We start from the raw sequence: 25,681 nt of genomic DNA on the forward strand, positions 1-25,681 counted from the left end.
TTTGGGCTCAGTCTTGTTAGGGGTTTACCAATTGTATTAATCTTTTCAAAACCCCAGATTTGAGTTTTGTTGAACTTCTGTTTTGGTACTACATTTTCTATTTTGTTTATTTTTTGCTGTCATATTTTTATTTTCTTGCTTCTATTCTTTTGGACCTAATTTACTCCTTTTCCATTTTCTTTTGAGTTAGAAATTCAGACCATTCATTTTAAACTTTTCTTGTTTTCTAATATGTGCATTTCATATATAAAATGTTTCATATATATAAATGTTTCCCTCTCAGTACTTCTTTTAACTTCAACATAAAATTTTGACATGCGTGATCAGTTCAAGTAATTTTCTAATTTCTGTTGTGATTTCTCTCATATACAGATTTTAAAAGTTTATTGTCTAATTTCTAAATATTTGGGGGTTTTACAGTTATTTTTAAAAATTGGTTTTCTATTTAATTCCATGATACAGAAAATATATTGTTTATACTTTATAAGCATGTATCTGTATTTTATATATGTGGGCATGCGTGCTTAGTTGAGTCTGACTCTTTGTGACCTCACCAGGCCCTTCTGTCCATGGGATTATCCCAGGTAGAATACTGGAGTGGGTTGCCATTTCCTCCTCCAGGGGATCTTCCCAACCCAGGGATCCATCCCATGTCTCCTGTAGCTCCTGCATTGGCAGGTGATTCTTTACCACTGAGCTACCTGGGAAGCCCCCTTTTTATGTATAGAGAAAAAATACATTGTTAAGTTTCAGCCCTTTGATACCTCCTGAGATTTTTATGATCTTACCTGTAGCCTGTTTTGCTGAATGTTACATGTGTTTTTAAAGTCTTTAATTTCACTCAGCAATATTTTGAGATTTTCAGTGTAGTTGTTCTGTACATCATTTATTCAGTAAATGAATATTGCAGTTGTTGGGGTGTATTGTTCTATAAATGCCAATTAGTTTGCTTGTTTGATTTACTGCATTATTCATTTCAGTTCAGTTGCTCAGTTGTGTCCAACTCTTTGTGACCCTGTGGATTGCAGCGTGCAGGCTTCCCTGTCCATCACCAACTCCCAGAGCCTGCTCAAACTCATGTCCATTAAGTCTATGATGCCATCCAACTGTCTCATCCTCTGTCTCCCCTTCTCCACTTGCCTTCAGAAGGTCTTTCCCTTCATCAGGGTCTTTTTCCAGTGAGTCAGTTCTTTGCATCAGGTGGCTGAAGTATTGGAGCTTCAGCTTCAGCATCAGTTCTTCCAGTGAATATTCAGGACTGATTTCCTTTAGGATTGACTGGTTTGATCTCCTTGCAGTCCCAAGGGACTCTCCAAAGTCTTCTCCAACACCACAGTTCAAAAGCATCAATTCTTCGTTGCTCAGCTTACTTGATGATCCAGCTCTCACATCCATACATGACTACTGTGATACATAATTCACATGCCACAAAATCTGCCATTTTAAACTGTACAACTCAGTGGTTTTAGGATATTCATAGTGTTGTGCATCCATCACCACTATCTAATTGCAGAATATTTTCATCATCTCCAAATGAAGTCTCAGGCTTCCTTGATGGCTCAGTGGGTGAAGAATCTGTCTGCAGTTCAGGAGATACAGGAGATGTGGGTTTGATATCTGGGTCGGGAAGGTCCCCTGGAGGAGGAAAATGCCAACCCACTTTAGTATTCATGTCTGAAAAATCCCATGGGCAGAGGAGCCTGGTAGGCAGCATTCCATGGGGTCAAAAAGAGCTGGACACAACATAGTGACTGAGCACAGGGCACAGGTGAAGCCTCGTCCCTGTTAGCAGTCACTCTCTATTTCCTCTGCCCCTATCCTGGCAATTACTAATCTACTTTGTGAATTTGTCATTCTCTGGTCATTTCATGAGTGGAATCATGTATTTGGGCTTTTGTGCCTGGCTTCCTTCACTGAGCATATTATTTTCAGAGTTCATCCTATGTTGCTACAAGTATCAGTATTTCATTCCTTCTTATGGCTGAATAATATTCCATTGTATGTATAGACCACATTTTGTTTATCCATTTACCAGTGGATAGGCATTTTTATTTCCACTTTTTGACCATTATGGGTAATGATACAATAAACATTTATGTACAAGTTTTTGTGATGTCACGTGTTTTCATTTCTCCTGAGTATATACTTATACTGGGTCATATGGTTATTGTGTTTAATCACTAAGTTATATCCAACTCTTGCAAACCCATGAACTATAGCCTGCCAGACTCTTCTGTCCATGGGATTTCCCAGGCGAGAATACTGCAGTGGGTTGCCATTTCCTTCTCCAAGGAATCTTCCCGAGCCAGGGATCCAACCCACATTTCTTATGTCTCCTGCGTTGGTAGGCGAGTTCTTTACCACTAGCGCCACCTGGGAATTTTACATTTGTTTTTTCTTTTGAGGAACTGCCAAACGTTGTTTCAAGCTGGCAGCATCATTTTACATCTCCACCAGCAGTGTGGATTCCAGTTTTTCTGTGTTCTTTCCAATACTTATTATTTTCTCCCAATGTTTGCTGAGAGGCTGTCTGTGCTTGATAAGGTGTAACTTCAATGCTCACCCAGGCTTACAGTGCTGCCATAGCCTTTATTTCCTGCTTGTGCAGAGCCCCATGTTCAGAGATGATTGCTTAGTGCCTTTTCAAGTCTTTCATGAGCATGCACACAAGCCAGGGCACATGTACGTGGTCTCCTAGATTCTCAGGAATATTCAGAACTTTTCAAAACCCCTATGGACATCTCACGTCCACACTTTTACTTTTAAGCTTTTTGGTTTGCTCCCAACTGCTTCAGATGGCTGGAGTGTTAAACAATTGCAGATGATTGTTTTTGACAAATGCCCCTGGGGAAAAGGATGTGAGCACTGGGGAAACTGTGAGTCAGGTCAAATGATAAGTGTTAGGAGTAGGGGTTTTTCGGGTAACTGCCGGTTACTCAAAAGCTCAGATAATAACGGTCTCTGAAAACGGGGCTTTGAAAGAGCTCCAGTTCTGTTCCAATTCCTCCAGTGGCTGATAGACTCTTGCTTTCCACTGTGTTTTTGGGGCTCTTGCTTTTAAGGCTGCCATGGAGCTGGGGAGGGAGATGGGAATTCGGCAAGTTAGAGTGCCACAAAGCTTGCTGTTTTTGCAGAGATTCAGCCTTTTTTTTCCCTTTGAAGAATGCTCCTCAGATGTTGCAAGCCTTTGGAGCTCTGAAAGTGTTGATTTTGACTTTTTTTTTTTTTTTGCTTACTGTTCTTGTTGCTTTTATAGAAGAGAGGATTCTTGGAGGCCCTTATTCTACCATTCTTGATGATGTCACCCTAATTGTTTTTTAAACATTTTAATATATTTTTCTTTTGAATACTTTACGATTTCCTTTTTTTTTTTTTTTTTGACTCACAGGAAGTTGCAAGAGTACAGAGAGTTCCTATGACCCTTCACCCAACTTCCGCCAGTAATAAATCTTAAATAACCATAGTATAGTACCAAAACCAGGAAATTAATATTGGTATAGTACTTTACCGGGTGGCGCTAGTGGTAAAGAACCCACCTGCCAGTTCTAGGAGATAGAGATGCGGGTTCGTTCCCTCGGTTGGGAAGAGCCGCTGGAGGAGGCAATGGCAACCCACTCCAGTATTCTTGCCTGGAGAATCCCATGGACAGAGGAGCTTGGCAGGCTACGGTCCATGGGGTCACAAAGAGTCAGACACAACTGAAGTGGCTTGGCACGTATAGTACTATTAAGTCGACTATGAATGTTTTTAGAATATCACCAGTCTTTGCTTACACTGCATTTTACTGGCGTGGTGGCGGTGTATAGTTCCGTGAGATTTTATCATGTACAGATTCCATATTAACACAATTAGGATACTAAACTGTTCTGTCACCAAAAGAAACTCCTTTGTGTTATCCCTAAATGGTCACTCACAACAGTGTGTTTGAAATCCATCTAGGTTGTATCATAGTTCATTTCTTTTTAATGCTGAATATTAGTCCATTGTACGGGTGTACCACAGTTTGTTTACCTAGTTACCTGTTGAAGGACATTTGGGTTGCTTCCAATTTTTTACTATTACCAGTAAAAGTATTATTATAAGATGGGCTCCAGGCTAGGCATTTAAACTGGCCTCCTGTATACATTTCTTGGGGCAAAAAAAGATGAGCTACAGTCCAGACATTTACAATTAGCCTTCTGTTTGCATTTCTTGAGACAGGAGGTGGGTGGGCTCCAGGTTAGATATTTACAGTCAGTCTCCTGTTTGTACTTCAGAATACAGATAACAACAGAAATAGAGTAAAATAGCCAGGCTTTGTCTCCTGAGGACACTTTAAGATAACAACAGTCAGAAACAGAAAGGGGCTAAACCTTGTTTGTGTAAAAGATCAAGAGGTCATATATTTCCCATCCTTGGGGCAAGGGATACATTGCACGTGCACAGAAAGGCTCCTTTGGGGGTCAAAAGGAGGAGTTTGTCACTCCGTAATATGTGACGCCAAGGCCACCCTATAGGCCTCTGGGCTGGAATGTATTTTGAAAAATATTTGCACATGCACGTTGGGGAGGGTCCTAGAGTAAGTCAGGTGTGGAAAAAGAAACCATGTAATTGGCCAAAGGTAAACAAATACCCAGAAGAACTGCCCTGTATGAATGATTTAACTACCTCTCTACTGCCCTCCTCCTCTTTAGGGGGCACGCCCACACCGTTTCCCTTGGGTGTGTATTTTTGCCTTGCTCCTATCTTAACTGTTTCTCTGTGTGCTCACCCACTTGTTATGGTGCTGTGCTCTAATAAGAAACTTTGTACCTGCTTGTACAGTTTTTGCCTTCATGAGAAACGAATTTCTCAGTGGGGGTAAGAGCCAGGAAAAATTTGCTTCTAACCTCTATCCCTTGCTGATCTGGTGGCTAGGATTCCTGGTTTTCATCCAGGGTACACAGGGTCAATTCCTGGTTAGGGAACTAAGATCTTACTTCTTGCGACTACTCACTGCTGCTTCTAAGATCAGTTCAGTTCAGTCACTCAGTTGTGTCCCACTCTTTGCGACCCCATGAATCACAGCACGCCAGGCCTCCCTGTTCATCAACAACTCCCGGAGTTCATCCAAATTCATGTCCATTGAATCGGTGATGCCATCCAGCCATCTCATCCTCTGTCGTCCCCTTCTCCTCCTGCCCCCAATCTTTCCCAGCATCAGGGTCTTTTGCAATGAGTCAACTCCTCACATGAGGTGGCCAAAGTATTGGAGTTTCAGCTTCAGCATCAGTCCTTCCAATGAACACCCAGGATTGATCTCCTTTAGGATGGACTGGTTGGACCTCCTTGCAGTCCAAGGGACTCTAAAGAGTCTTCTCCAACACCACAGTTCAAAAGCATCAATTCTTCAGCGCTCAGCTTTCTTCACAGTCCAGCTCTCACATCCATACATGACCACTGGAAAAACCATAGCTTTGACTAGACGGACCTTTATTGGCAAAGTAATGTATACGAATATGCTATCTAGGTTGGTCATAACTTTCCTTCCAAGGAGTAAGCGTCTTTTAATTTCATGGCTGCAGTCACCATCTGCAGTGATTTTGGAGCCCAAATAAATAAAGTCTGACACTGTTTCCACTGTTTCCCCGTCTATTTTCCATGAAGTGATGGGACCAGATTCCATGATCTTCGTTTTCTGAATGTTGAGCTTTAAGCCAACTTTTTCACTCTCCTCTTTCACTTTCATCAAGAGGCTTTTTAGTTCCTCTTCACTTTCTGCCATAAGGGTGGTGTCATCTGCATATCTGAGGTTATTGATATTTCTCCCAGCAATCTTGATTCCAGCTTGTGTTTCTTCCAGTCCAGCATTTTAGTTAAATAAGCAGGGTGACAATATACAGCCTTGACGTACTCCTTTTCCTATTTGGAACCAGTCTGTTGTTCCATGTCCAGTTCTAACTATTGCTTCCTGTCCTGCATATAGGTTTCTCAAGAGGCAGGTCAGGTGGTCTGGTATTCCCATCTCTTTCAGAATTTTCCACAGTTTATTGTAATCCACAGAGTCAAAGGCTTTGGCATAGTCAATAAAGCAGAAATAGATGTTTTTCTGGAACTCTCTTGCTTTTTTGATGATCCAGCCGATGTTGGCAATTTGATCTCTGGTTCTTCTACCTTTTCTAAAACCAGCTTGAACATCTGGATTTGTTTAAGTAATATAGTTCTGGTGATACTGTATCGGATTTATTGTGGCTAAAAAAATAGCAGCAGTGTAGAAATTTAGGCAGGGTCTAGAGAGCCTGGTGGGCTGCCGTCTATGGGGTCACACAGAGTCGGACACGACTGAAGTGACTTAGCAGTAGCAGCAGCAGATGGCCTAGAGGGCCTAGTTAAAGGCAGTGCCAGTGGGATGTTGTGGGGGCTCCTGGCAGGTAAACTGTTGGCGAAAGCTAAGAACGTGCAGTTATTACTAAGAATAGTGCTTATTGATGGAGAGAGAAGAATCACCTATGAAGATGAGGCTTCTGAATTTAAAGAGAGGACGATGGCTGTAATAGTTAAGGATACTCATCGTTAGTATTTATTCTGGCAGCATAGTGTAACTAAATATTTTTGCTGACCAAAGAGCTAATCAATAATAATATATCAATAGAGTAGACAAAGTTTTATGAGTATCTTTTACTTTCATATCTGTGTTAGTGCATAAAACTTGTGGGTTGTCTAACAATAATAATTATAGGTTTGTGTTGGATGGCATCTGAATTATGAGACATGTAAAATTACTGACTAAAAAAAAACCCCAACAAAACCAGTCATTCAGAATCTTTCATCCTAGCATCCATTCCAGGAAAAAGACATTGCTAACATTTAAATTGCTAACAAAATAATAGTCCTAGTATGAGTCAGATAGTTTTTGACTACAGACCAGTCCATCTTGTTAACATCTAATAGGAAAAGATAAAAATAAATGCTTACTTAAATAGTATTTTCATTATTTGAGAAGGGTGGTACAGTATTTACTGGCCTGGATACTAGTGTGTATTTAGGAAATTAGCCATTTTAAAGCATTAGTGTTTTTTTTTTTTTTCTGAACTGCACCCAATTTTAATTTTAGGAGCACCTTACACGATATGGCATTTATCACAGATGATATATAAGTCCTCGGGCAGGTCTAGGAGAAAAACGCTTCTACCGCCAAACTGAGTTACTGATCATCCAGCATTAGCGTTTTTAACAGAGTTGATCTGTCATATTACAATGAAGTTGTTTAATAGCTTCTCAGTTATATACAGTGATGGAGAGGAAAATGATGTGAGTAGTCTAAACTCATTTGCTTTTGGAAATAATTGTATAGTTTTTACTTAACTTACTGTATGAAGACACCTTTTATGTGTTATTTTAAATTCTTTTGTCTCTTACCTCTTATATTAGCCGTGCTTGCTGCAGTGGGTTCCAACTAGGCCAGCTTGACAGCATCTCTCATCAGGGCCTATGCTATATAATTCTTGCAGTAAGGAACAGTAATTGGTATTTAAGTTCTTCCCCTTTTGTCCTTTATACCGGGAGCTCTAGATCAACATTTCACATATTCTTATCCATTTTTGTTCATAAGCAAAGGTTTTGTTGGATAAATAGATTTAGAAATGAGTTTAAACATGGTTATTGTGATTCATTGTTCTCATTTCCCACCATAATTCTTTGACTGTAGAAGCCATGGGCCTAGAGAGGTTGCATTAATTTGATAATATTATTTCTACTAAATTTACGAGTAGGGTGTAATAAACCATTTTGAGAGTGCAGGAGATATGCAAAGGACTGACTTTTTAAAAAGAAGTATCACTGTTATATTTCTTAAAACCAGGAGCGAACCAGTTGGGAGTGGAGAGACTGACATGGGGACAGGAGGATATTTTTTTGTGATGATGGAAATGTTTCGTGTTTTAATTTTTACTGTGGTTACATTACTGTCTATATTGAACTAAACACTTAGAAAGTGTGAATAAAAAGAAACAGCTAAGCAGCTCAATAATATTTTCCCTGTGCTTTTTTTTTTAAATAAATAAGAGATCTCTTCAAGAATATTAGAGATACTAAGGGAAATTTTCATGCAAAGATGGGCACAGTAAAGGACAGAAATGGTATGGGCCTAACAGAAGCAGAAGATATTAAGAAGAGGTGGCAAGAATACACTGAAGAACTGTACAGAAAAGATCTTCATGACTCAGATAGTCACGATGGTGTGATCACTCACCTAGAGCCAGACATCCTGGAATGCAAAGTCAAGTGGGCCTTAGGAAGCATCACTACAGACAAAGCTACTGGAGGTGATGGAATTCCAGTTGAGCTATTTCAAATCCTAAAACATGATGCTGTGAAAGTGCTGCACTCAATATGCCAGCAAATTTGGAAAACTCAACAGTGGCCACAGGACTGGAAAAAGTCAGTCTTCATTCCAGTCCCAAAGAAAGGCAATGCCAAAGAATGCTCAAACTACCACACAATTGCACTCATCTCACACGCTAGTAAAGTAATGCTCAAAATTCTCCAAGCCATGCTTTAGCAATACATGAACCGTGAACTTCCAGATGTTCAAGCTGTATTTAGAAAAGGCAGAGCAAAAAAGCAAGAGAGTTCCAGAAAAACATGTACTTCTGCTTCATTGACTATGCCAAAGCCTTTGACTGTGTGGATCACAATAAAGTGTGGAAAATTCTGAAAGAGACGGGAATACCAGAGCAGCTGACCTGCCTCCTGAGAAATCTGTGTGCAGGTCAAGAAGCAACAGTTAGAACTGGACATGGAACAACAGACTGGTTCCAAATAGGGAAAGGAGTACATCAAGGCTGTATATTGTCACCCTGCTTATTTAACTTACATGCAGAGTACATCATGAGAAATGCTGGGCTGGAAGAAGCACAAGCTGGAATCAAGATTGCCAGGAGAAATATCAATAACCTCAGATATGCAGATGACACCACCCTTATGGTGGAAAGTGAAGAAGAATTAAAGAGTCTCTTGATGAAAGTGAAAGAAGAGAGTGAAAAAGTTGGCTTAAAACTCAACATTCAGAAAACGAAGATCATGGAATCTGGTCCCATCATTTCATGGGAAATAGATGGGGAAACAGTGGAAACAGTGTCAGACTTTATTTATTTGGGCTCCAAAATCACTGCAGATGGTGACTGCAGCCAGGAAATTAAAAGATGCTTGCTCCTTGGAAGAAAAGCTATGACCAACCTAAACAGCATATGAAAAAGCAGAGACATTACTTTGCCAGCATAGGTCCATGCAGTCAAAGCTATGTTTTTTCCAGGAGTCATGTATGGATGTGAGAGTTGGAATATAAAGAAAGATGAGTGCCCAAGAATTGATGCTTTTGAACTGTGGTGTTGGAGAAGACTCTTGAGAGTCCCCTGGACAGCAAGGAGATCCAACCAGTCCATCCTCAAGGAAATCGGTCCTGAAAATTCACTGGAAGGACTGATGCGGAAGCTGAAACTCCAGTACTTTGGTCATCTGATGCGAAGAACTGACTAATTGGAAAAGACCCTGATTCTGGGAAAGATTGAAGGCAGGAGGAGAAGGGGGCAACAGAGGATGAGATGGTTGGATGGCATCACAGACTCAGTGGACATGAGTTTGAGTAAAGTTTGGGAGTTGGTGATGGACAGGGAGGCCTGGCGTGCTGTAGTCCATGGGTTCAGAAAGAATCGGACATGACTGAGTGAACTGAAGTGAAGTGAAGAGTTTTTATTGTCCAGGCAAGAATAGTGGAGTGGGTTGCCATTTCCTTCTCCAGGGGATCTTCCTGACCCAGGGATTGAACCCTGGTCTCCCTCATTGCAGGCAGGCGCTTTACCATCTGAGCCACCAGGGAAGCTCAATAATACACAAATTAGGCAGAGAAGTTCCTAATGAAATGATGGTCACATTTTACTGTGTCTGCCTGTTGATCCATCATTTTCTAAGCATTTAATTTCTTTATTAGACTTTTGATTATAAATGCCAATGTGAATAAATAAATTCATTGTCTTTTATCCCTCATCAGCTTTCTTTAAATAGAAAAAGGGACAGATTTCCCCTTACTGCATATTCAACCATAGTTGCCCAATCTGTGATTTTACTTTAGTCTTCTAAATCATTTTAGACTGTAAGTGTAGGCTGTACTTTGTTCTCCTAAGGAAACTTTGGTGTATCAGTCCTATTGGTATTAATGATAATCTCCAAGTGGTGAGGATGGTAACTGGTTTGGAAGCAACTGGAAAAGAGCTTGAGCAAACTAGATGCCAGTGGGAAATTATGCAGAGGTGAGTTTTATTGCAGTAACTAGAAGAATGCCCCTCATCGAGGCTGACCCAGCTATGCCTCTGGTCCATTTCTTGCTGTCAGTTGGTATTGCTTGTGGTTCTCAGGGTTCTATCTTTCCCTTAGTTTTGAGCGGTACTGTAGTACTATGGAAAACAGACTTGCTCAAAGTCTGTTAAATGTAATTGAAAATTACACTGTCTATGACACAAAGGTCCCATTCTAGGCATTCACAGTTTTTCAGAGGTAAGCCTGTTGCTTGAATTTTTCCAGGACTTGCTCTGTGCTCTGTAATAAACTTTCATTAGTTAAGCGCAGACGGTAAAGCGTCTGCCTACAATGCGGGAGACCCAGGTTTGATCCCTGGGTCGGGAAGATCCCCTGGAGAAGGAAATGGCAACCCACTCCAGTACTCTTGCCTGGAAAATCCCAGGGACTGAGGAGCCTGGTAGGCTACAGTCCATGGGGTCGCAAAGAGTCGGATATGACTGAGCGACTTCATTTCACTTCACTTCACTTCATAGAGTTAAGTATTCATCAAGTTTGTTGAATATATAAAACTTTATTAAACCTTGAAAAAAAGAACATAGAATTTAATTAGCTTTAGTCATTAGCTATTAAATACTGTGGAAAAAAATCACATGATCTGGTTTCTTCTTTTGTTAGGTTTTATTTGGACCAATTTAAAAGTCATTGTCCTTTCTGAATGGCTTTGTGCTACCGCTCAAGTTTGTTCTACATGTATGTAATAGGCAAATCAAAGGTTTAATAATCTAGTATGTTAGGTTTATTTTCAGGGTAAGGTGAAGATATTTTTATATTTGTGTGCATTTTATACATCACCTTACTTTCAGAGATATTTCTAACTTTTGCTTGTATTGTGTATTTTTTTTTTTTTAGTGAAAATATTCTCTTTGGAATGGGAAATCCTCTTCTTGACATCTCTGCTGTAGTGGATAAGGATTTCCTTGATAAGTAAGTATTGAGCTCTTCATATTTACTATGTAAAACATACATCTAAGTAAAAACTGAAAATGTTAGAGTTGAATTTGCTGTTTAACATCTTCAGCTGAAGGAAAATTCAGGAAATTTAATCCTGATAATGGCAGGTGCAATATCATTATTACTGAGTAATTGACCACAATTTTCCCTGGGAAAACTTTGGTACTTTTGTTCATTCCTGTTGCAACTTTCACTTGAAGTTGATTCTGTTATTCTTTGCAAGGAAGAAGTATATGATTTAATTTCCACATTTTAAAGTTAACTGTCAACAAACTAAATCAGTAATGGTACCATACCATATGGGAGAAGGAATAGGATTAGAGAGAAAAAGAATATGTAGAACATAATTCAAACACTATGAATCTTCCCTATTTCCCCCAATAGTAACTTTTGATATTGTTAGTTTAGCTGAGAAATCATTTTATGTTTATTTATCTGTGGTCATTTGGTACGAGGGAAAAGTTAAGTACTAAAAAAGACTTAATAATGAGAAATTAATATCCCCTTTCTCTTAAACACCCCAAATTCTATGCCCAGGGGCAACCACTTGTAGAAAATATTATTGATGCAAAATTTACTTAAAATTAAATTCATAATTTTAACTATTTTAAGGTGTACAATTCAGTGACTACTAGTACATTGGCAGTGTTGTACAACTGTCACCACAATCTAAACCCAGGACATTTCATCAGGTCAAAAGAAACTTGTATCCAGTAAGCGGTCATATCAGTATTCCCACCTGCCCTCCCCAGCTTGCCCCAGTCTACCAGTTTAGTTTGTTTCCATGGATTTGCCTATTCTGGATATTTTATTTCATATAAATGGAAGCATGCAATTAGTGGCCTTTTCTGTCTGGCTTATTTTACTTAACATGTTTTTCAAGGTTCTTCCATGTTGTAGCATGTATCAGTGCTTTATTCCTTAAGGCAGAATAATACTGCGTTGTTTGTATATACCACAGTTTATGCATTCATCAGTTGATGTAGACATTGGTTGATGGACACTTAGATTGTTTTGTCTTTTGACTATTATGAGGAAACCTGCTGTGAATATTTGTGTACAAGTTTTTGTAAGAATAGATATTTTCATTTCTTTTGGGTTTATATATTGGAGTGGAATTGCTAAGTCACATGGTAATTCTGTGTTTAGTTCTTTGAAGAACCATATGCTCACCAAAACTTGGTCTTTTCCCTTTTTAAAATTATAGCCATCCTAGGACTTCCCCAGACGTCCAGTGGTTAAGACTCCATGCTTTCTCTTCCGGGGTCACAGGTTCAATTCCTGATTGGGGATTGTAAATGGAGTCATTTTCTTAATTTCAATTTTGTTCATTGCTGATATGTAGAATACAGTTGATTTTGAGGAATAACCATTTTTAGCAAATTCTGTTTTTTAATGTCTTGGAGATTAACTCTTTATCTGTAGAAACTCTAGTGTCACAGGATCAGGCAAGGTTTATAATTGTGTGAATTTGGCTTATTGCAGTAGAATAGGAAATAGGTTAGGGAGCCAAGGACAAACTGGAGAATGTGTCTTATCGTAAGACATTCAGATACAAATTTTAAAATACACTCTGCTAATCAGAAACACTCCTGCATACAATTATATTAATAGGTTTACTTCTGGTTACCTTGTACTTTTTAATGACATAATATTCATACATGAAAAAATTTTCTTGTATCAACTTTCAATGGAAACCCTTGACTTCTCCCTATATACAGTGAATTTACCAGTGCCCCTGTTCTTTCCTCTGTTTCTTCTCCTCTACTTTCTAAGTTTTGTTAACTTTCTACTTTAACTCCTGACTACTGCTCTAACTTTTAGCTTTATAAATTCTGTTTAATTATATTTTTATTTTAATATTAAGATTGATATGTTTTCATTCTGTTAGCTATCTATAATTACATTACCAGCTTTGAAGACAAAGTGGTAGTGAAGATTGAAAATCACTTATCCATACTTACACAGTCTCACTGTATTTATTCCTTTTTGCAGAATGAAATAGTGTGCTTAGAGTATAGGGTAGGTTTAATATTTGGAATGTAATTAGAGTGCTTAACTATATTAACAATAGAAAAAGAAAAATAATGTAATCATCTCAATAGACAGAAAAACCATTTGCCAAAACCACTATCTATTTCTGATACAGTTCTGTATAGGATTCTTAGAATAGAAGGGATCTTATTTATTTCTCATAAAAGTTTGGTTAGAGTAAAGCCTCATAACATAATTTCTAATGGGAAAGTCTTTATACTTTTCCCTAAGATCAGAGACAATTCAAGGATTTTGGCCCTTACCACTTCAGAATGTATACAGTGGTCCTGGAGATTCTATTCAGAGCAGTCAGTCAAGATGAAGTAAAAGACATCCAGCTTGCAAAGGAAGAAATAAGCTATTTTTATTTCCAAAAGGCATGATCATTTATGTAGAATAACTGATGGAATCTTCATAAAAGCTACTGCCTGATTTCGAGAATTATTTTAAAGTTATAGTAATCAAGCAGTGATGTCAGTGTAAAGTTTGATTGCATAGAATAGAATGTCCAGAAATAGCCTCACACATAAATGGATGACTGATTTTTGACAAAGGTGCAAGTCAGTTCAGTGGAGAAAGGATTGTCTTTTCAACAGGTAGTGCTGGAACAATTGAATATCAACATGCATAAAAAGGAAATTGTATTTTGTACCATATTTAAAATTAACTGATAGAGCTAAATTTCAGGCCTAAAAGTATAACACTTCTTTAGGATAATATAGCAGGAAATCTTCGTGACTGTGATTTAAACAAGAATTTCTTATATACAGAACACCAGAAGTCTGTTCTATTAAAGAAAAAAGTGATGAGCTGGACTTTTTCAAAATGAAAATTTTTACTATTGGGAAGATACTGTTAGAAGAATGAAAGGACAAACCGTAGGTTTGGAGAAAATGTTTGCAAAGCATATATCTGATAAAGAGCTACCAGTAAGAATATGTAATGAACTCTTAAAGCTCAGTCAGAAAAGAAACAGCCTAATAAAAATGGACAAGAAATTTGAACATTCAGCAAAGGTGTATGGGTGGCAAATAACCACATGAATAGGTACTCAGTCTCTTTCATTATTAGGGAAATGTAAATTAATGATACAGTGAAATACTTACATCCACACTTTTGTTAGAGTGGCTAAAATTTTAAAACTGAGCATACCAAATGTTGGCTAGTTAATGAAGGAACTGCAGCTTTCTTCTCATGGAAATATTAAAATGCTGCACTGAATTTCAGTCTAAAAAGTTAAACACACATCTATTTGATCCAGCCATTTCATTCTTAGATATTTACCCAAGAGAAAGTGAGAGTATGTATCCACACAAAGACGTGTTCACTAATGTTCATGGTAACTTTGTTTTTAATAGCTAGGACTTGGAAGTTACCTAAATGTCAACAGGTGAATCGTTAAACAGATTGTTTACCCATGCAGTGTAATATTAGTCAGAAATTAAAAAGGAATATTGTTTGGATGAAACTTAGAAAAATTGTTTTCATTGAAAGAAGCTAGACAAAAAAGAATACTGTATGATTTCGTTTATACTGAAATTATCGGGAATTCAGTTTATAGTGACACAAGGCAGATTGTTGGTTTCACGTGCATGTGCTGGGGTGTGTTGGAGGACAGGAAGGAGAGATTACAAAGAGACATGAGGGAGCTTTTAGGAGTGTGTTTATTATCTTAAATGTATAATGATTCCATGAGTATATATACATGTCTCAAAACTTACCAAATTGAATGCTTTAAATATGTAAGATGTATGTCAGTTACGTATCAGGAAAGCTTTATAAGTAAAACAAAATAGAGTCAACTGAACATGAACTTCAGGAGTTTGAAGGTAGAGCTCCTTTGCTTCGTGAGATGTTTTATTCAGGAAATCAACTAATTGATTGTCACTGTTTTAAAAATAATTCTAATAGCAAATAAAAATACAAAGTGAAAGTAAAAAATGTGAAATTTTATGACATGTGTAACCAGTCTTAAATTGTTTTGATGAACATGTGCCTGAACATCTATGTAATAATGTAACTCAGATATATATATATATATATATATATTTGTGTTTATGGGATAATACTATGTGTAGTCTTAGGTAATTGGCTTTTTTTTCACTCTATACTGTCTTTTTTAAGGTTCATGCAAATATGATCAGAATGATTATGATCTGGCAGCTGTGTGCTGACACTCTTGGCAACTCAAATAGCTTCTTTGTTTCACTAGCAGCTGATTCTAAATGGCCAGTTGAAGTCTTTTTTTTGGTGGGGGCGGGTTGTTTAATTTAACCTTGACTTTTGAAATCAGTACTTGGAGATAAAAAACAAGTTTTCGAACCCAAATCATAAAAAATGGAGCATTTCCTTTCTTATATCCCTGACCACTTCTTCCGAAATACGCTTGAATGTGTTCCTTATCATCTCAGAATATCATTAAAAGACTGTTTAACTTATGTTTTAGACCATGTTTAGATGAGTGTTTTTTATTTGTGCTGTGTAAAAATAAATAATCCAGGAATAATTTGCTAGGTACTATGATAAATGAATTAAATATGGACTTATCAGTATCTTACATTATAAAAATGAGGTACCTGTTAAAAGTCTTTTGATAAAGTATATTTGTGATTTTGATTTTTTAAAAAGTATTTGGGCTTTTCAATTTAAAAAAGCTTATCATTGTAAAACTAGTACTAGTTAAAAAGTAAACTAGTGCTGAAGATTTTTAAGGAAAAAGTCAGTTCTTTGCTGCATCTTCCATATCCCCTCTTCCCTTCTGCATAAGTGCTGTTTTTCCAGAAGAAACCATTTTATCTTTTTTCCCCCCAGGTATCTGCCTGTTTCTAAATAATGTGCTAATACTGTTTTATGTGACTTTTCATAAGGATGGTTGATTGGAGAGGCAAAGGATAAAAGTTCCTTTAAAGTCAGGAAAAGATACAAGAACATGTTTCCATTGAGATGGATTCTGGAGTAGAGGATACAGTAGCACTCTGTGTGGAGGGGCACCCTTGGTCTTCAAGTTGCTAGGAGAGTAGATGTCCAAATCTTGTTATTGAGTGAATGTGGAGAGGATTCCTTCTGAGCTTCTGAGAACTTAGCTTTTGCCATTCTTAACAGACTTTTTATATTCTCTTTCTTTTTTTTTTAATTGTTGGATAGTCTCTGATGATTAATTCTTACCTCCTTGCTGATCAGGTTCTAGTTACTTGTCAAAACCCCTGTGCATTCCTGAATGTTTCCTGGGAGAATAGGTGAATTGAAGGTTAAAGTCTCAAGCATACCCTAAGCTTAGGGCTTCCTGAGGTCTGTATCTCTAGCTATTTCTTGGTTTGTCAATTTTAGATATTGTGTATTGTCTCTGTTATGATAGCTAAGGATTTAGCTCTGTTTCACTTATATCATTTCCTCTATTTCATATTCCCCATTTTACTATATTACATTAAAATAAAGCTGAAAAATGGTACAAAGTGAGCCTATTTACAAATCAGAAATTGAGTCACAGAAGTAGAAGGCAAGTTTATGATTACCAAGGAGGAAAATGGGAGAGATGAGTTGGGAGATTGGGATTGATGTATACCCACTGCTATATGTAAAATAGATAACTAATAAGAGCCTACCATATAGCACAGGAAACTGTACTCAATACTTTATAATGACCTCTATGGCAATAGAATCTAAAAAAGAGTAGGTATATGTGTAACTGACTCACTTTATTGTATAGCAGAATGTAAAACAACACTGTAAATCAACCATACTCCAAGAAAAAATCAATAAAAATAAATCAGTAATCATTGTGAACAAAATTGCATACTGTGATTACTTACAAAACTTTTTGGTTTTCTTTCAGTGATTTATTATTGCATCATGTGTTCATTTGCATTGTTTTCTGAACACAGAGTTTCAGTAGACACTCTGTTAAGTCTGTCTTGGTCCTGTGAACCGCTTTTCCCCTTATCCCTCCTTCTCAGAATCAGTAAGTGTGTCAACCTCTTTTCCCTGGTGACGTCCATTCCTCAGTTCTCCATCTTTGTGGTCCAGACTGAACTGGTTGTGTTGCTAGACTTGTCTCTTTTTTTTCTCCTTTCAAATAGCAGTCTTCCTGGAACTTCCTTTTGACTTTCTCCTTTTCAATCTCTTGTTTCCTTCATCTCATATCTTCTTTATTGGTTTCCTCTGTGTGTGTGTGTGTATGTATAACCTCTCCTTCAGAGAAAAACTGCAGGAATACTTGTACAGTGGGTTTTTTTAATATTTGTATTTGTCTGACCTTTTAAATATTTTTCCCCTCACACCTTGTTGACTGGTTAGTATAGAGATTTCTTTGAGAATTTTGAAGGCATGTGCCATTGTCTTTCAGCACCCAGTGGATCTCTTTATATCACCAGTTTTTTCTCTGTGGAAGCTTTGAGAATTTTTTTTTTTTTGACCTTGGTGTTAGCAAATTATCGTTATATAACATTTTGTTCTTGTGTTATGGATGCGTTTTTGCCTTGTCTTTCTAAGCATATTAATTAGACTTGGTTTTGTTTGGTCTTGAATGTTTCACTTTTCTTTCCTACTTCATCTTTGTTCCTGTAGATTGCTCTTTTCTAATTGCTTATTGTGGTCTTCTTCACAGTGGAGAGTTTCCTCCAATATTAGGTGATTGTTGGCTGTCTGTTCTTATTTAAGGGTGAGACATTAAAGAAGTTTATTTTGTTTATTTGCAAAAGAATAAGAAAAAGTCCGGAAGGATATGTTCTAAACGTGGGCAGCCGTAGGAGGGTAGGTTGGCTAGGGTGGATACTTTTATTTATATTTTTGTAAAATCCTTAATTGTTTCTATGATTTTTTTTTTGAAGCTTTAATGAAGTTATTTACTGTTGTATAATAAGAGTTATCTATTGGTATGTAATACATTACCACAGAACTTGACTGCTTAAAATAACAAAGATTTATTGTTTCACATAGTATATGAGGGTGTGAATTTGAGCGTGTGGCATTGCTGGGGGGTTCTGGTTAGGGTCCCTGATTAAGTTGTAGTCAGTCTGTTGGCCTTCATGTCATCTTCTTTATTGGTTTCTTCTGTGTATGTGAGTATGTGATCATTTCAAGGCTCAACTGTGGTTTCCAAGCTCATTTGTATGGCTTGCCTCAGTTTCTTAAGAGCTCCTCACTCATAAACCTCTGAGTGTCCTAAAAACGTAGCAGCTGTTTGCCCTATTGCCAGTGATTTGAGAGAGAGTAATAGTCATTTTTCCTAGATGGAATCTTCCGTCTATTTTAAAACCTGTTCTTCGAAGCAACATCTTATCATTTTTTCCAGAAGCTTGCTGTTGGTCATACAAACCAAACCTGGTATAATGTGGGAGGGCACTGCATATGGGTTTGAAGACTAGGAAGCGGGGATCGTTGGGGGCCGGAAGGCAGACTGTGATAGCCAGCCTCCAAAATAGCTCCTGATGATCCTCCCTTCCTGGCTTTCCCTTGAGTAGTTCCCTTCTCCCACATTGCACCATGGCTGATCCATGTAACCAGTGGCATATGGCAGAGGTGATGATATGCTTCTTCAAAGTTATTCAGTCACTCAGTCATGTCTGACTCTTTGTGACCCCATGAACTGCAGCATGCCAGGCTTCCCTGACCTTCACCATCTCCCAGAGCTTGCTCAAACTCATGTTCATTGAGTCAGTGATGCCATCCAACCATCTCATCCTCTGTTGTCCCCTTCTCCTCCTGCCCTCAATCTTTCCCAGCATCAGGGTCTTGTCCAATGAGTCAGTTCTTTGCATCAGGTGGCCAAAGTATTGGAGCTTCAGCTTCAGTATCAGTTCTTCTGGTGAATATTCCGGGTTGATTTCCTTGTTGTTCAAGGGACTCCCAAGAGTCTTCTCTAGCACTGCAGTTCGAAAGCAGTTCTTCGGTGCTCATCCTTCTTTATGGTCCACCTCTCATATCTGTACATGACTACTGCAAAAACTATAGCTTTGACTATACAGACCTTTGTCGGCAAAAAGACGTCTCAGCTTTTGAATACGCTGTCTAGGTTTGTCATGGCTTTTCTTCCAGGGTGCAGGCGTCCTTTAATTTCATGGCTGCAGTCACTGTCCATAGTGGTTTTGGAGCCCAAGAAAATAAAGTCTGTCACCGTTTCCATTGTTTCCCCTTCTGTTTGCCGTGAAGTGATGGGACCGAATGCCATGACCTTAGTTTTCTGAATGTTGAGTTTTAAGTCAGCTTTCTCAATCTCCTTCACCTTCATCAAGAGGCTCTTTAGTTCCTCCTCACTTTCTGCCATTAGGGTAGTGTCATCTGCATATCTGATGTTATTGGCATTTCTTCTGGCTATCTTGATTCTAGCTTTAGTTTCATCCAGCCTGGCATTTAGCATGATGTGCTCTGCATATAGGGCTTCCTTTGTAGCTCAGTTGGTAAAGAATCTGCTTGCAATGCAGGAGACCTGGGTTTGATCCCTGGGTAGGGAAGATTCCCCTGGAGAAGGAAATGGCAACAACCTCCAGTATTCTGGCCTGGAGAATCCCATGGACAGAGAAGCCTGGCAGGCTACAGTCTTTGGGGTCATAAGAGTGGGACATGACTTGGTGACTGAGCACCACCACCACTCGGCATATAAATTAAATAAGCAGGGTGACAGTATATAGCCTTGACGTAGTTCAGTTCAGTCGCTTAGTTGTGTCTGACTCTTTGTGACCCCGTGGACTGCAGCATGCCAGGCTTCCCTGTCCATCACCAATTCCCGGAGCATGGTCACACAGATGTCCATCGAGTTGGTGATGCCATCCAACCATCTCATCCTCTGTCGTCCCCTTCTCCTCCTCCCTTCAATCTTTCCCACCCTCAGGGTCTTTTCCAGTGAGTCAACTCTTCACATCAGATGGCCAAAGTACTAGAGTTTCAGCTTCAGTATCAGTCCTTCCAGTGAATATTCAGGACTGATTTCCTTGAGGACGGACTGGTTGGATCTCCTTGCTGTCCAGGGGACTCTCCAGAGTCTTCTCCAACACCACAGTTCAAAAGCATCAATGCTTCGATGCTCAGCCTTCTTTATGGTCCAGTTCTCACATTCATACATGACTACTGGAAAAACCATAGCTTTGACTTTGTCGGCAAAGTAATGTCTCTACTTTTTAATATGCCTCCTAGGTCTTTTAATTCCTAGGTCTTTTAAGCGTCTTTTAATTTCATGACTGCAGTCACCATCTGCAGTGATTTTGGAGCCCCCCAAAATAAAGTCTGTTTCCATTGTTTCCCCATCTAGTTGCCAGAAAGTGATGGGACTGGATGCTTTTTTTTTTTTTTTTTTGAATGTTGAGTTTTAAGCCAACTTTTTCACTCTCCTCTTTCATTTTCATCAAGAGGCTCTTTAGTTCTTCTTCACTTTTCTGCTATAAGGGTGGTGTATCTGAAGTTATTCATATTTCTCCCAGCTGTCTTGATTCCAGCTTGTGCTTCATCCAGCATATCATTTCATGTGATGTCCTCTGCATATAAGTTAAATAAGCAGGGAGGCAGTGTACAGTCTTGACGTACTCCTTTCCCAATTTGGAACCCGTTTGTTGTTCCATGTCCAGTTCTAACTGTTGCTTCTTGACTTGCATACAGATTTCTCATGAGGCAGGTCAGGTGGTCTGGTATTCCCATCTCTTTCAGAATTTTCCACTGTTTGTTGTGATCCATATAGTCAAAGGCTTTGGCATAGTTCATAAAGCTGAAGTAGATGTTTTTCTGGAACTCTCTTGCTTTTTCGATGATCCAGTGGATGTTGGCAATTTGATCTCTGGTTCCTCTGCCTTTTCTAAATCCAGCTTGAACATCTGGAACCTCGTGGTTCACGTACTGTTGAAGCCTGGCTTGGAGAATTTTGAGCATTACTTTGCTAGTGTGTGAGATGAGTGCAATTGCACAGTAGTTAGAACATTCTTTGGTGTTGCCTTTCTTTGGGATTGGAATGAAGCCTGACATTTTCCAGTCCTGTGACCACTGCTGAATTTTCCAAATTTGCTGGCATATTGAGTGCAGTATTTTCACAGCATCATCTTTCAGGATTGGAAATAGCTCAGCTGGAATTCCATCACCTCCGCTAGCTTTGTAGGATGCTTCCTAAGGCCCACTTGACTTCACACTCCAGGATGTGTGGCTCTAGGTGAGTGATGACACCATTGTGGTAATCTGAGTCATTAAGACCTTTTTTGTGCAGTTTTTCTGTGTAATCTCACCATCTCTTCTTAATATCTTATGCTCTTGTTAGGTTCATACTGTTTCTGTCCTTTATTGTGCCCATATTTGCATGGAATATTCCCTCAGTATCTCTAATTGCCTTGAAGAGCTCTTTAGTCTTTCCCATTTTGTTGTTTTCTTCTATTTCTTTGTTTTCTTCACTTAAGACTTTCTTATCTCTCCTGCTGTTCTTTGGAACTCTGTATTCAGATGGGTGTATCTTTCCTTTTCTCCTTTGGTTGTCTGAGGCCTCCTCAGACAAGCATTTTGCCTTGTTGCGTTTCTTTTTCTTAGGGATGGTTCTGGTCACCGCTTCTTGTACCATGTTACAAGCTTCAGTAGTCAATTGTAAAAATTGTCTTCCATTGTGGGTGCTTTCTTTTTTGTGCTCCAGTGTTCTCTCTCTCTCTCTCTCCCATACATTCAGACATCTTATGAGGGGCTCAAATGGCTGGAGATGGAGGCTACTTCCTCTGTCTCTGAGGAACTCGACATAACTAGTGAGGAACTGAGACTTGCCAACAATCATGTGATGTGCGTGAGCCTCAGAAGTGGATTCTCCATTCTCTTTTAAGCCCTGAGATGATTGCCATTCTGGCTGACAGCTTGACTGCAACCATGTGAGAGACCTTGAACCAGAAAAACTCAACTAAACTACTCCTGGATTCCTGACCCTCAGAAACTGTGTGGGATAATGACTTGTGTTTTAACCTGCCAGTTTTTGGGTGAATTTGTTACATAGGCAAAGAGCACCAATAAATAAAGCAAAAAAATTTTTTTCCAAACCCACACACATGCACACACCCATATCCCACATTCAAAACCACATTGGCATGTTGATATGTGTGGGTTCGAAACTGCCAGGTGGTGTTTTGGGGGCCTCCAAGGAGCTCCAGTTCTTTTTTTTTTTTTAAATTTTATTTTATTTTTAAACTTTACAATATTGTATTAGTTTTGCCAAATATCGAAATGAATCCGCCACAGGTATACATGTGTTCCCCATCCTGAACCCTCCTCCCTCCTCCCTCCCCATACCATCCCTCTGGGTTGTCCCAGTGCACCAGCCCCAAGCATCCAGTATCGTGCATTGAACCTGGACTGGCATCTTGTTTCATACATGATATTATACATGTTTCACTGCCATTCTCCCAAATCTTCCCACCCTCTCCCTCTCCCACAGAGTCCATAAGACTGTTCTATACATCAGTGTCTCTTTTGCTGTCTCGTACACAGGGTTATTGTTACCATCTTTCTAAATTCCATATATATGCGTTAGTATACTGTATTGATGTTTTTCTTTCTGGCTTACTTCACTCTGTATAATAGGCTCCAGTTTCATCCACCTCATTAGAACTGATTCAAATGTATTCTTTTTAATGGCTGAGTAATACTCCATTGTGTATATGTACCATAGCTTTCTTATCCATTCATCTGCTGATGGACATCTAGGTTGCTTCCATGTCCTGGCTATTATAAACAGTGCTGCCATGAACATTGGGGTACACGTGTCTCTTTCCCTTCTGGTTTCCTCAGTGTGTATGCCCAGTAGTGGGATTGCTGGGTCATAAGGCAGTTCTATTTCCAGTTTTTTAAGGAATCTCCACACTGTTCTCCATAGTGGCTGTACTAGTTTGTATTCCCAGCAACAGTGTAAGAGGGTTCCCTTTTCTCCACACCCTCTCCAGCATTTATTGCTTGTAGACTTTTGGATTGCAGCCATTCTGATTGGCGTGAAATGGTACCTCATAGTGGTTTTGATTTGCTTTTCTCTGATAATGAGTGATGTTGAGCATCTTTTCATGTGTTTGTTAGCCCTCTGTATGTCTTCTTTGGAGAAATGTCTTATTTAGTTCTTTGGCCCATTTTTTGATTGGGTCATTTATTTTTCTGGAGTTGGAGCTCCAGTTCTCTATGTCTCAGTGCAGAACAACTTCAATGAGAGGCAAGGTGGTAGATACAAGTGATTTATTGGAATAGGATGCTTGTGAAGTTTACAAGTGGGCAAGTGAGATGGTATCATGTTCTAAGAACTTGGTGGGCTACAGTTTTATAATCAAAGAAAAAGTGGGAGGGGGAAAGATCACCTTTTTCCTCATTCTTTTTTTTTTTTTAAATTATTTATTTATTTTTGGCTCTTCGTTGCTTCCCATGGTCTTTTCTCTAGTTGTGGCGAGTGGGGGCTGCCCTTTGTTGTGGTGTGAGGCCTTCTCATGGCAGAGGCTTACTGTTGCAGAGCGTGGGCTCTAGACACACGGGCTCAGTAGCTGTGGCACGTGCGCCCTGTGTGGGCCCTGGACCATACGGGCTTCCCATAGTTGTGGCTCATGGGCTTAGTTGCTCTACAGCATATGAGATCGTGCTGGCCCAGTGGTCAAACCTGTGTCCCCTGAATTGGCAGGCAGATTCTTAACCACTGGACCACCAGGGAAGTCCCTTCCACATTCTTGAGTACACATCATGCTTCCATCATCAGCTCCTTTCGGTCAGGTGGAGGCGTTTTCTTGTCCCTACATGGTCAAGCCAGGACTGTCATGGCACTATGGAAAAATTATTTCAGGTCTCAGTACAGTGAGGGTCTTTCACTTTGACATGTCACCCTTCCATAAATTATTGTGTTTTATATGTGCAGAGACTTTGCCCTAGGGATCATTAATTTAATGAGCTCACTGGGCAGAATGTGGATCTCATGCCACCAGTGTTTTATTGTCTGGGGGCATGTTTCGTGCTTCTGTTGCTAATCAAGCTTGCTTAGCTTTGTGCTTAAGCAAACCCGCTTTACTGAGTGATCAGTAACTTACAGGGGTCTCCCATACTTTTTTCTTTACTTACGATCCTCTAATAGGATTAACTGCTTAACTGCTTTGTCCCTTTACTCTGTCCCTTTCATGTTGGGCTCTACCAAAGGCTTGGTTATGCTACAAGCCTATTTTTCTGAGGGTGTGTGTGTGACCCTTAATGTTAATATCTGGAAGTCTAAAGAATCTGTTCAGTTTCTTTCCAGAAAAGTCTTGAATTTTGCTTTCTGAAAGTTTCAGCCTGGCTGCTTTATTCTGAGTTGGCCAGTGAGAGGGGTACCGTAATTAAGTCGGCAGTTTCACCTGTCCCTCTTTACTTCCTCTGCTTTGCCTTTTGTCGTTCATTCAGAGATGCTTCTTTTTGGTTTCTTGAGGGAATAAACTGGTAATTTATCTCTATTTCAGGTATTGTAGGTTGTGATGGTGATGGTAGTAGTTCATTCCCTTACTTGTGGCTCCATGTCTTATGTGTATCTTCTGAGATTAGGGTTTCTGCAGATGGACTAGGCTTGCTTATCATAAGCAGCTTCTTTCAGTTGTAACTGAGATTTTTGTTTCTTTAGCACTGCTGAGTTCCTCATCTGTTTTCCTTTTTCTGAAAATTTGTGGAAACCTTTTGGCCAGTACTGCTTAGTTACTTCTTTTATATTATTTTTGATCCCATAGATGTTTGCTTTTTTGCGTGTCTGTGCCTTTGTCATCATTTTAACAGTCTTAGATGGAAGAGTAGATAATCTTTCTGCCATATTTAAGTGGAAGTTCCAGGGGTATGACTGTGTGTATTTCACTGTTATTGTATGTACTGTAGCAGGACATATACAATCACAGGAATTTTGAGACAAACTGGACTTTGGAGATAATTTAAATCTCTTTATTCATTTTACAACAAAGGAACAGTCTCAGTGAAGTTACTGCTTTTGCTGTTGATTATAGTTAGCAGTGCAAGCCTGAGATGGAATCTGTATGTCCTGACCCTGTTTGTTTCTTTTTCTACAATGCCACACTCACTACCTTTATTTTTTAATTAGATTATTAAATTATCGGTAATTTAAACCTGTTGTATAAACTAAGAATTAACAACTACATACCCGATTTGGGGGATTCAAAATGAGTAAGCCTGGTTTCTTTGTCAGAGCAATCTCTGGATTAATAAAAATCAATTTCTTATTTACTTTTAATTCAATTCTTTTCTTGATTGCTGATCTTATCTTTTGCTTTAACTGTTTAGCAGTTTGTATAATTTATGTGATGATCTCAGCTTACAATTTGTCAAACAAGTGGTGGTTTTAATTTAATGAGAGGTTTTTTTCCTTTAATTTATGATTTCCTTTGACTTTCTTGACTCTCATTACTGTCTTCTGCTTTCTCATTTCTTGAGAGGAAGC

The 25,681-nt window shown here is 38.9% G+C and overlaps 1 protein-coding gene across 5 annotated transcripts in view; it reads left to right on the plus strand.

Annotated features, from left to right (window-relative positions):
• ADK (adenosine kinase) overlaps positions 1–25,681 on the plus strand; it is a 543,710-nt gene that overhangs the window by 34,297 nt on the left and 483,732 nt on the right. For all 5 annotated transcript variants that reach the window (XM_027530299.1, XM_027530300.1, XM_027530304.1 and 2 more), the window contains exon 2: positions 11,164–11,238. In XM_027530299.1, coding sequence (XP_027386100.1) covers positions 11,164–11,238 — 75 coding nt within the window. The remainder of the gene's footprint in view (positions 1–11,163; positions 11,239–25,681) is intronic.

Source organism: Bos indicus x Bos taurus, chromosome 28, assembly GCF_003369695.1.
Source record: "Bos indicus x Bos taurus breed Angus x Brahman F1 hybrid chromosome 28, Bos_hybrid_MaternalHap_v2.0, whole genome shotgun sequence".
Classification (NCBI taxonomy): Eukaryota; Metazoa; Chordata; class Mammalia; order Artiodactyla; family Bovidae; genus Bos; species Bos indicus x Bos taurus.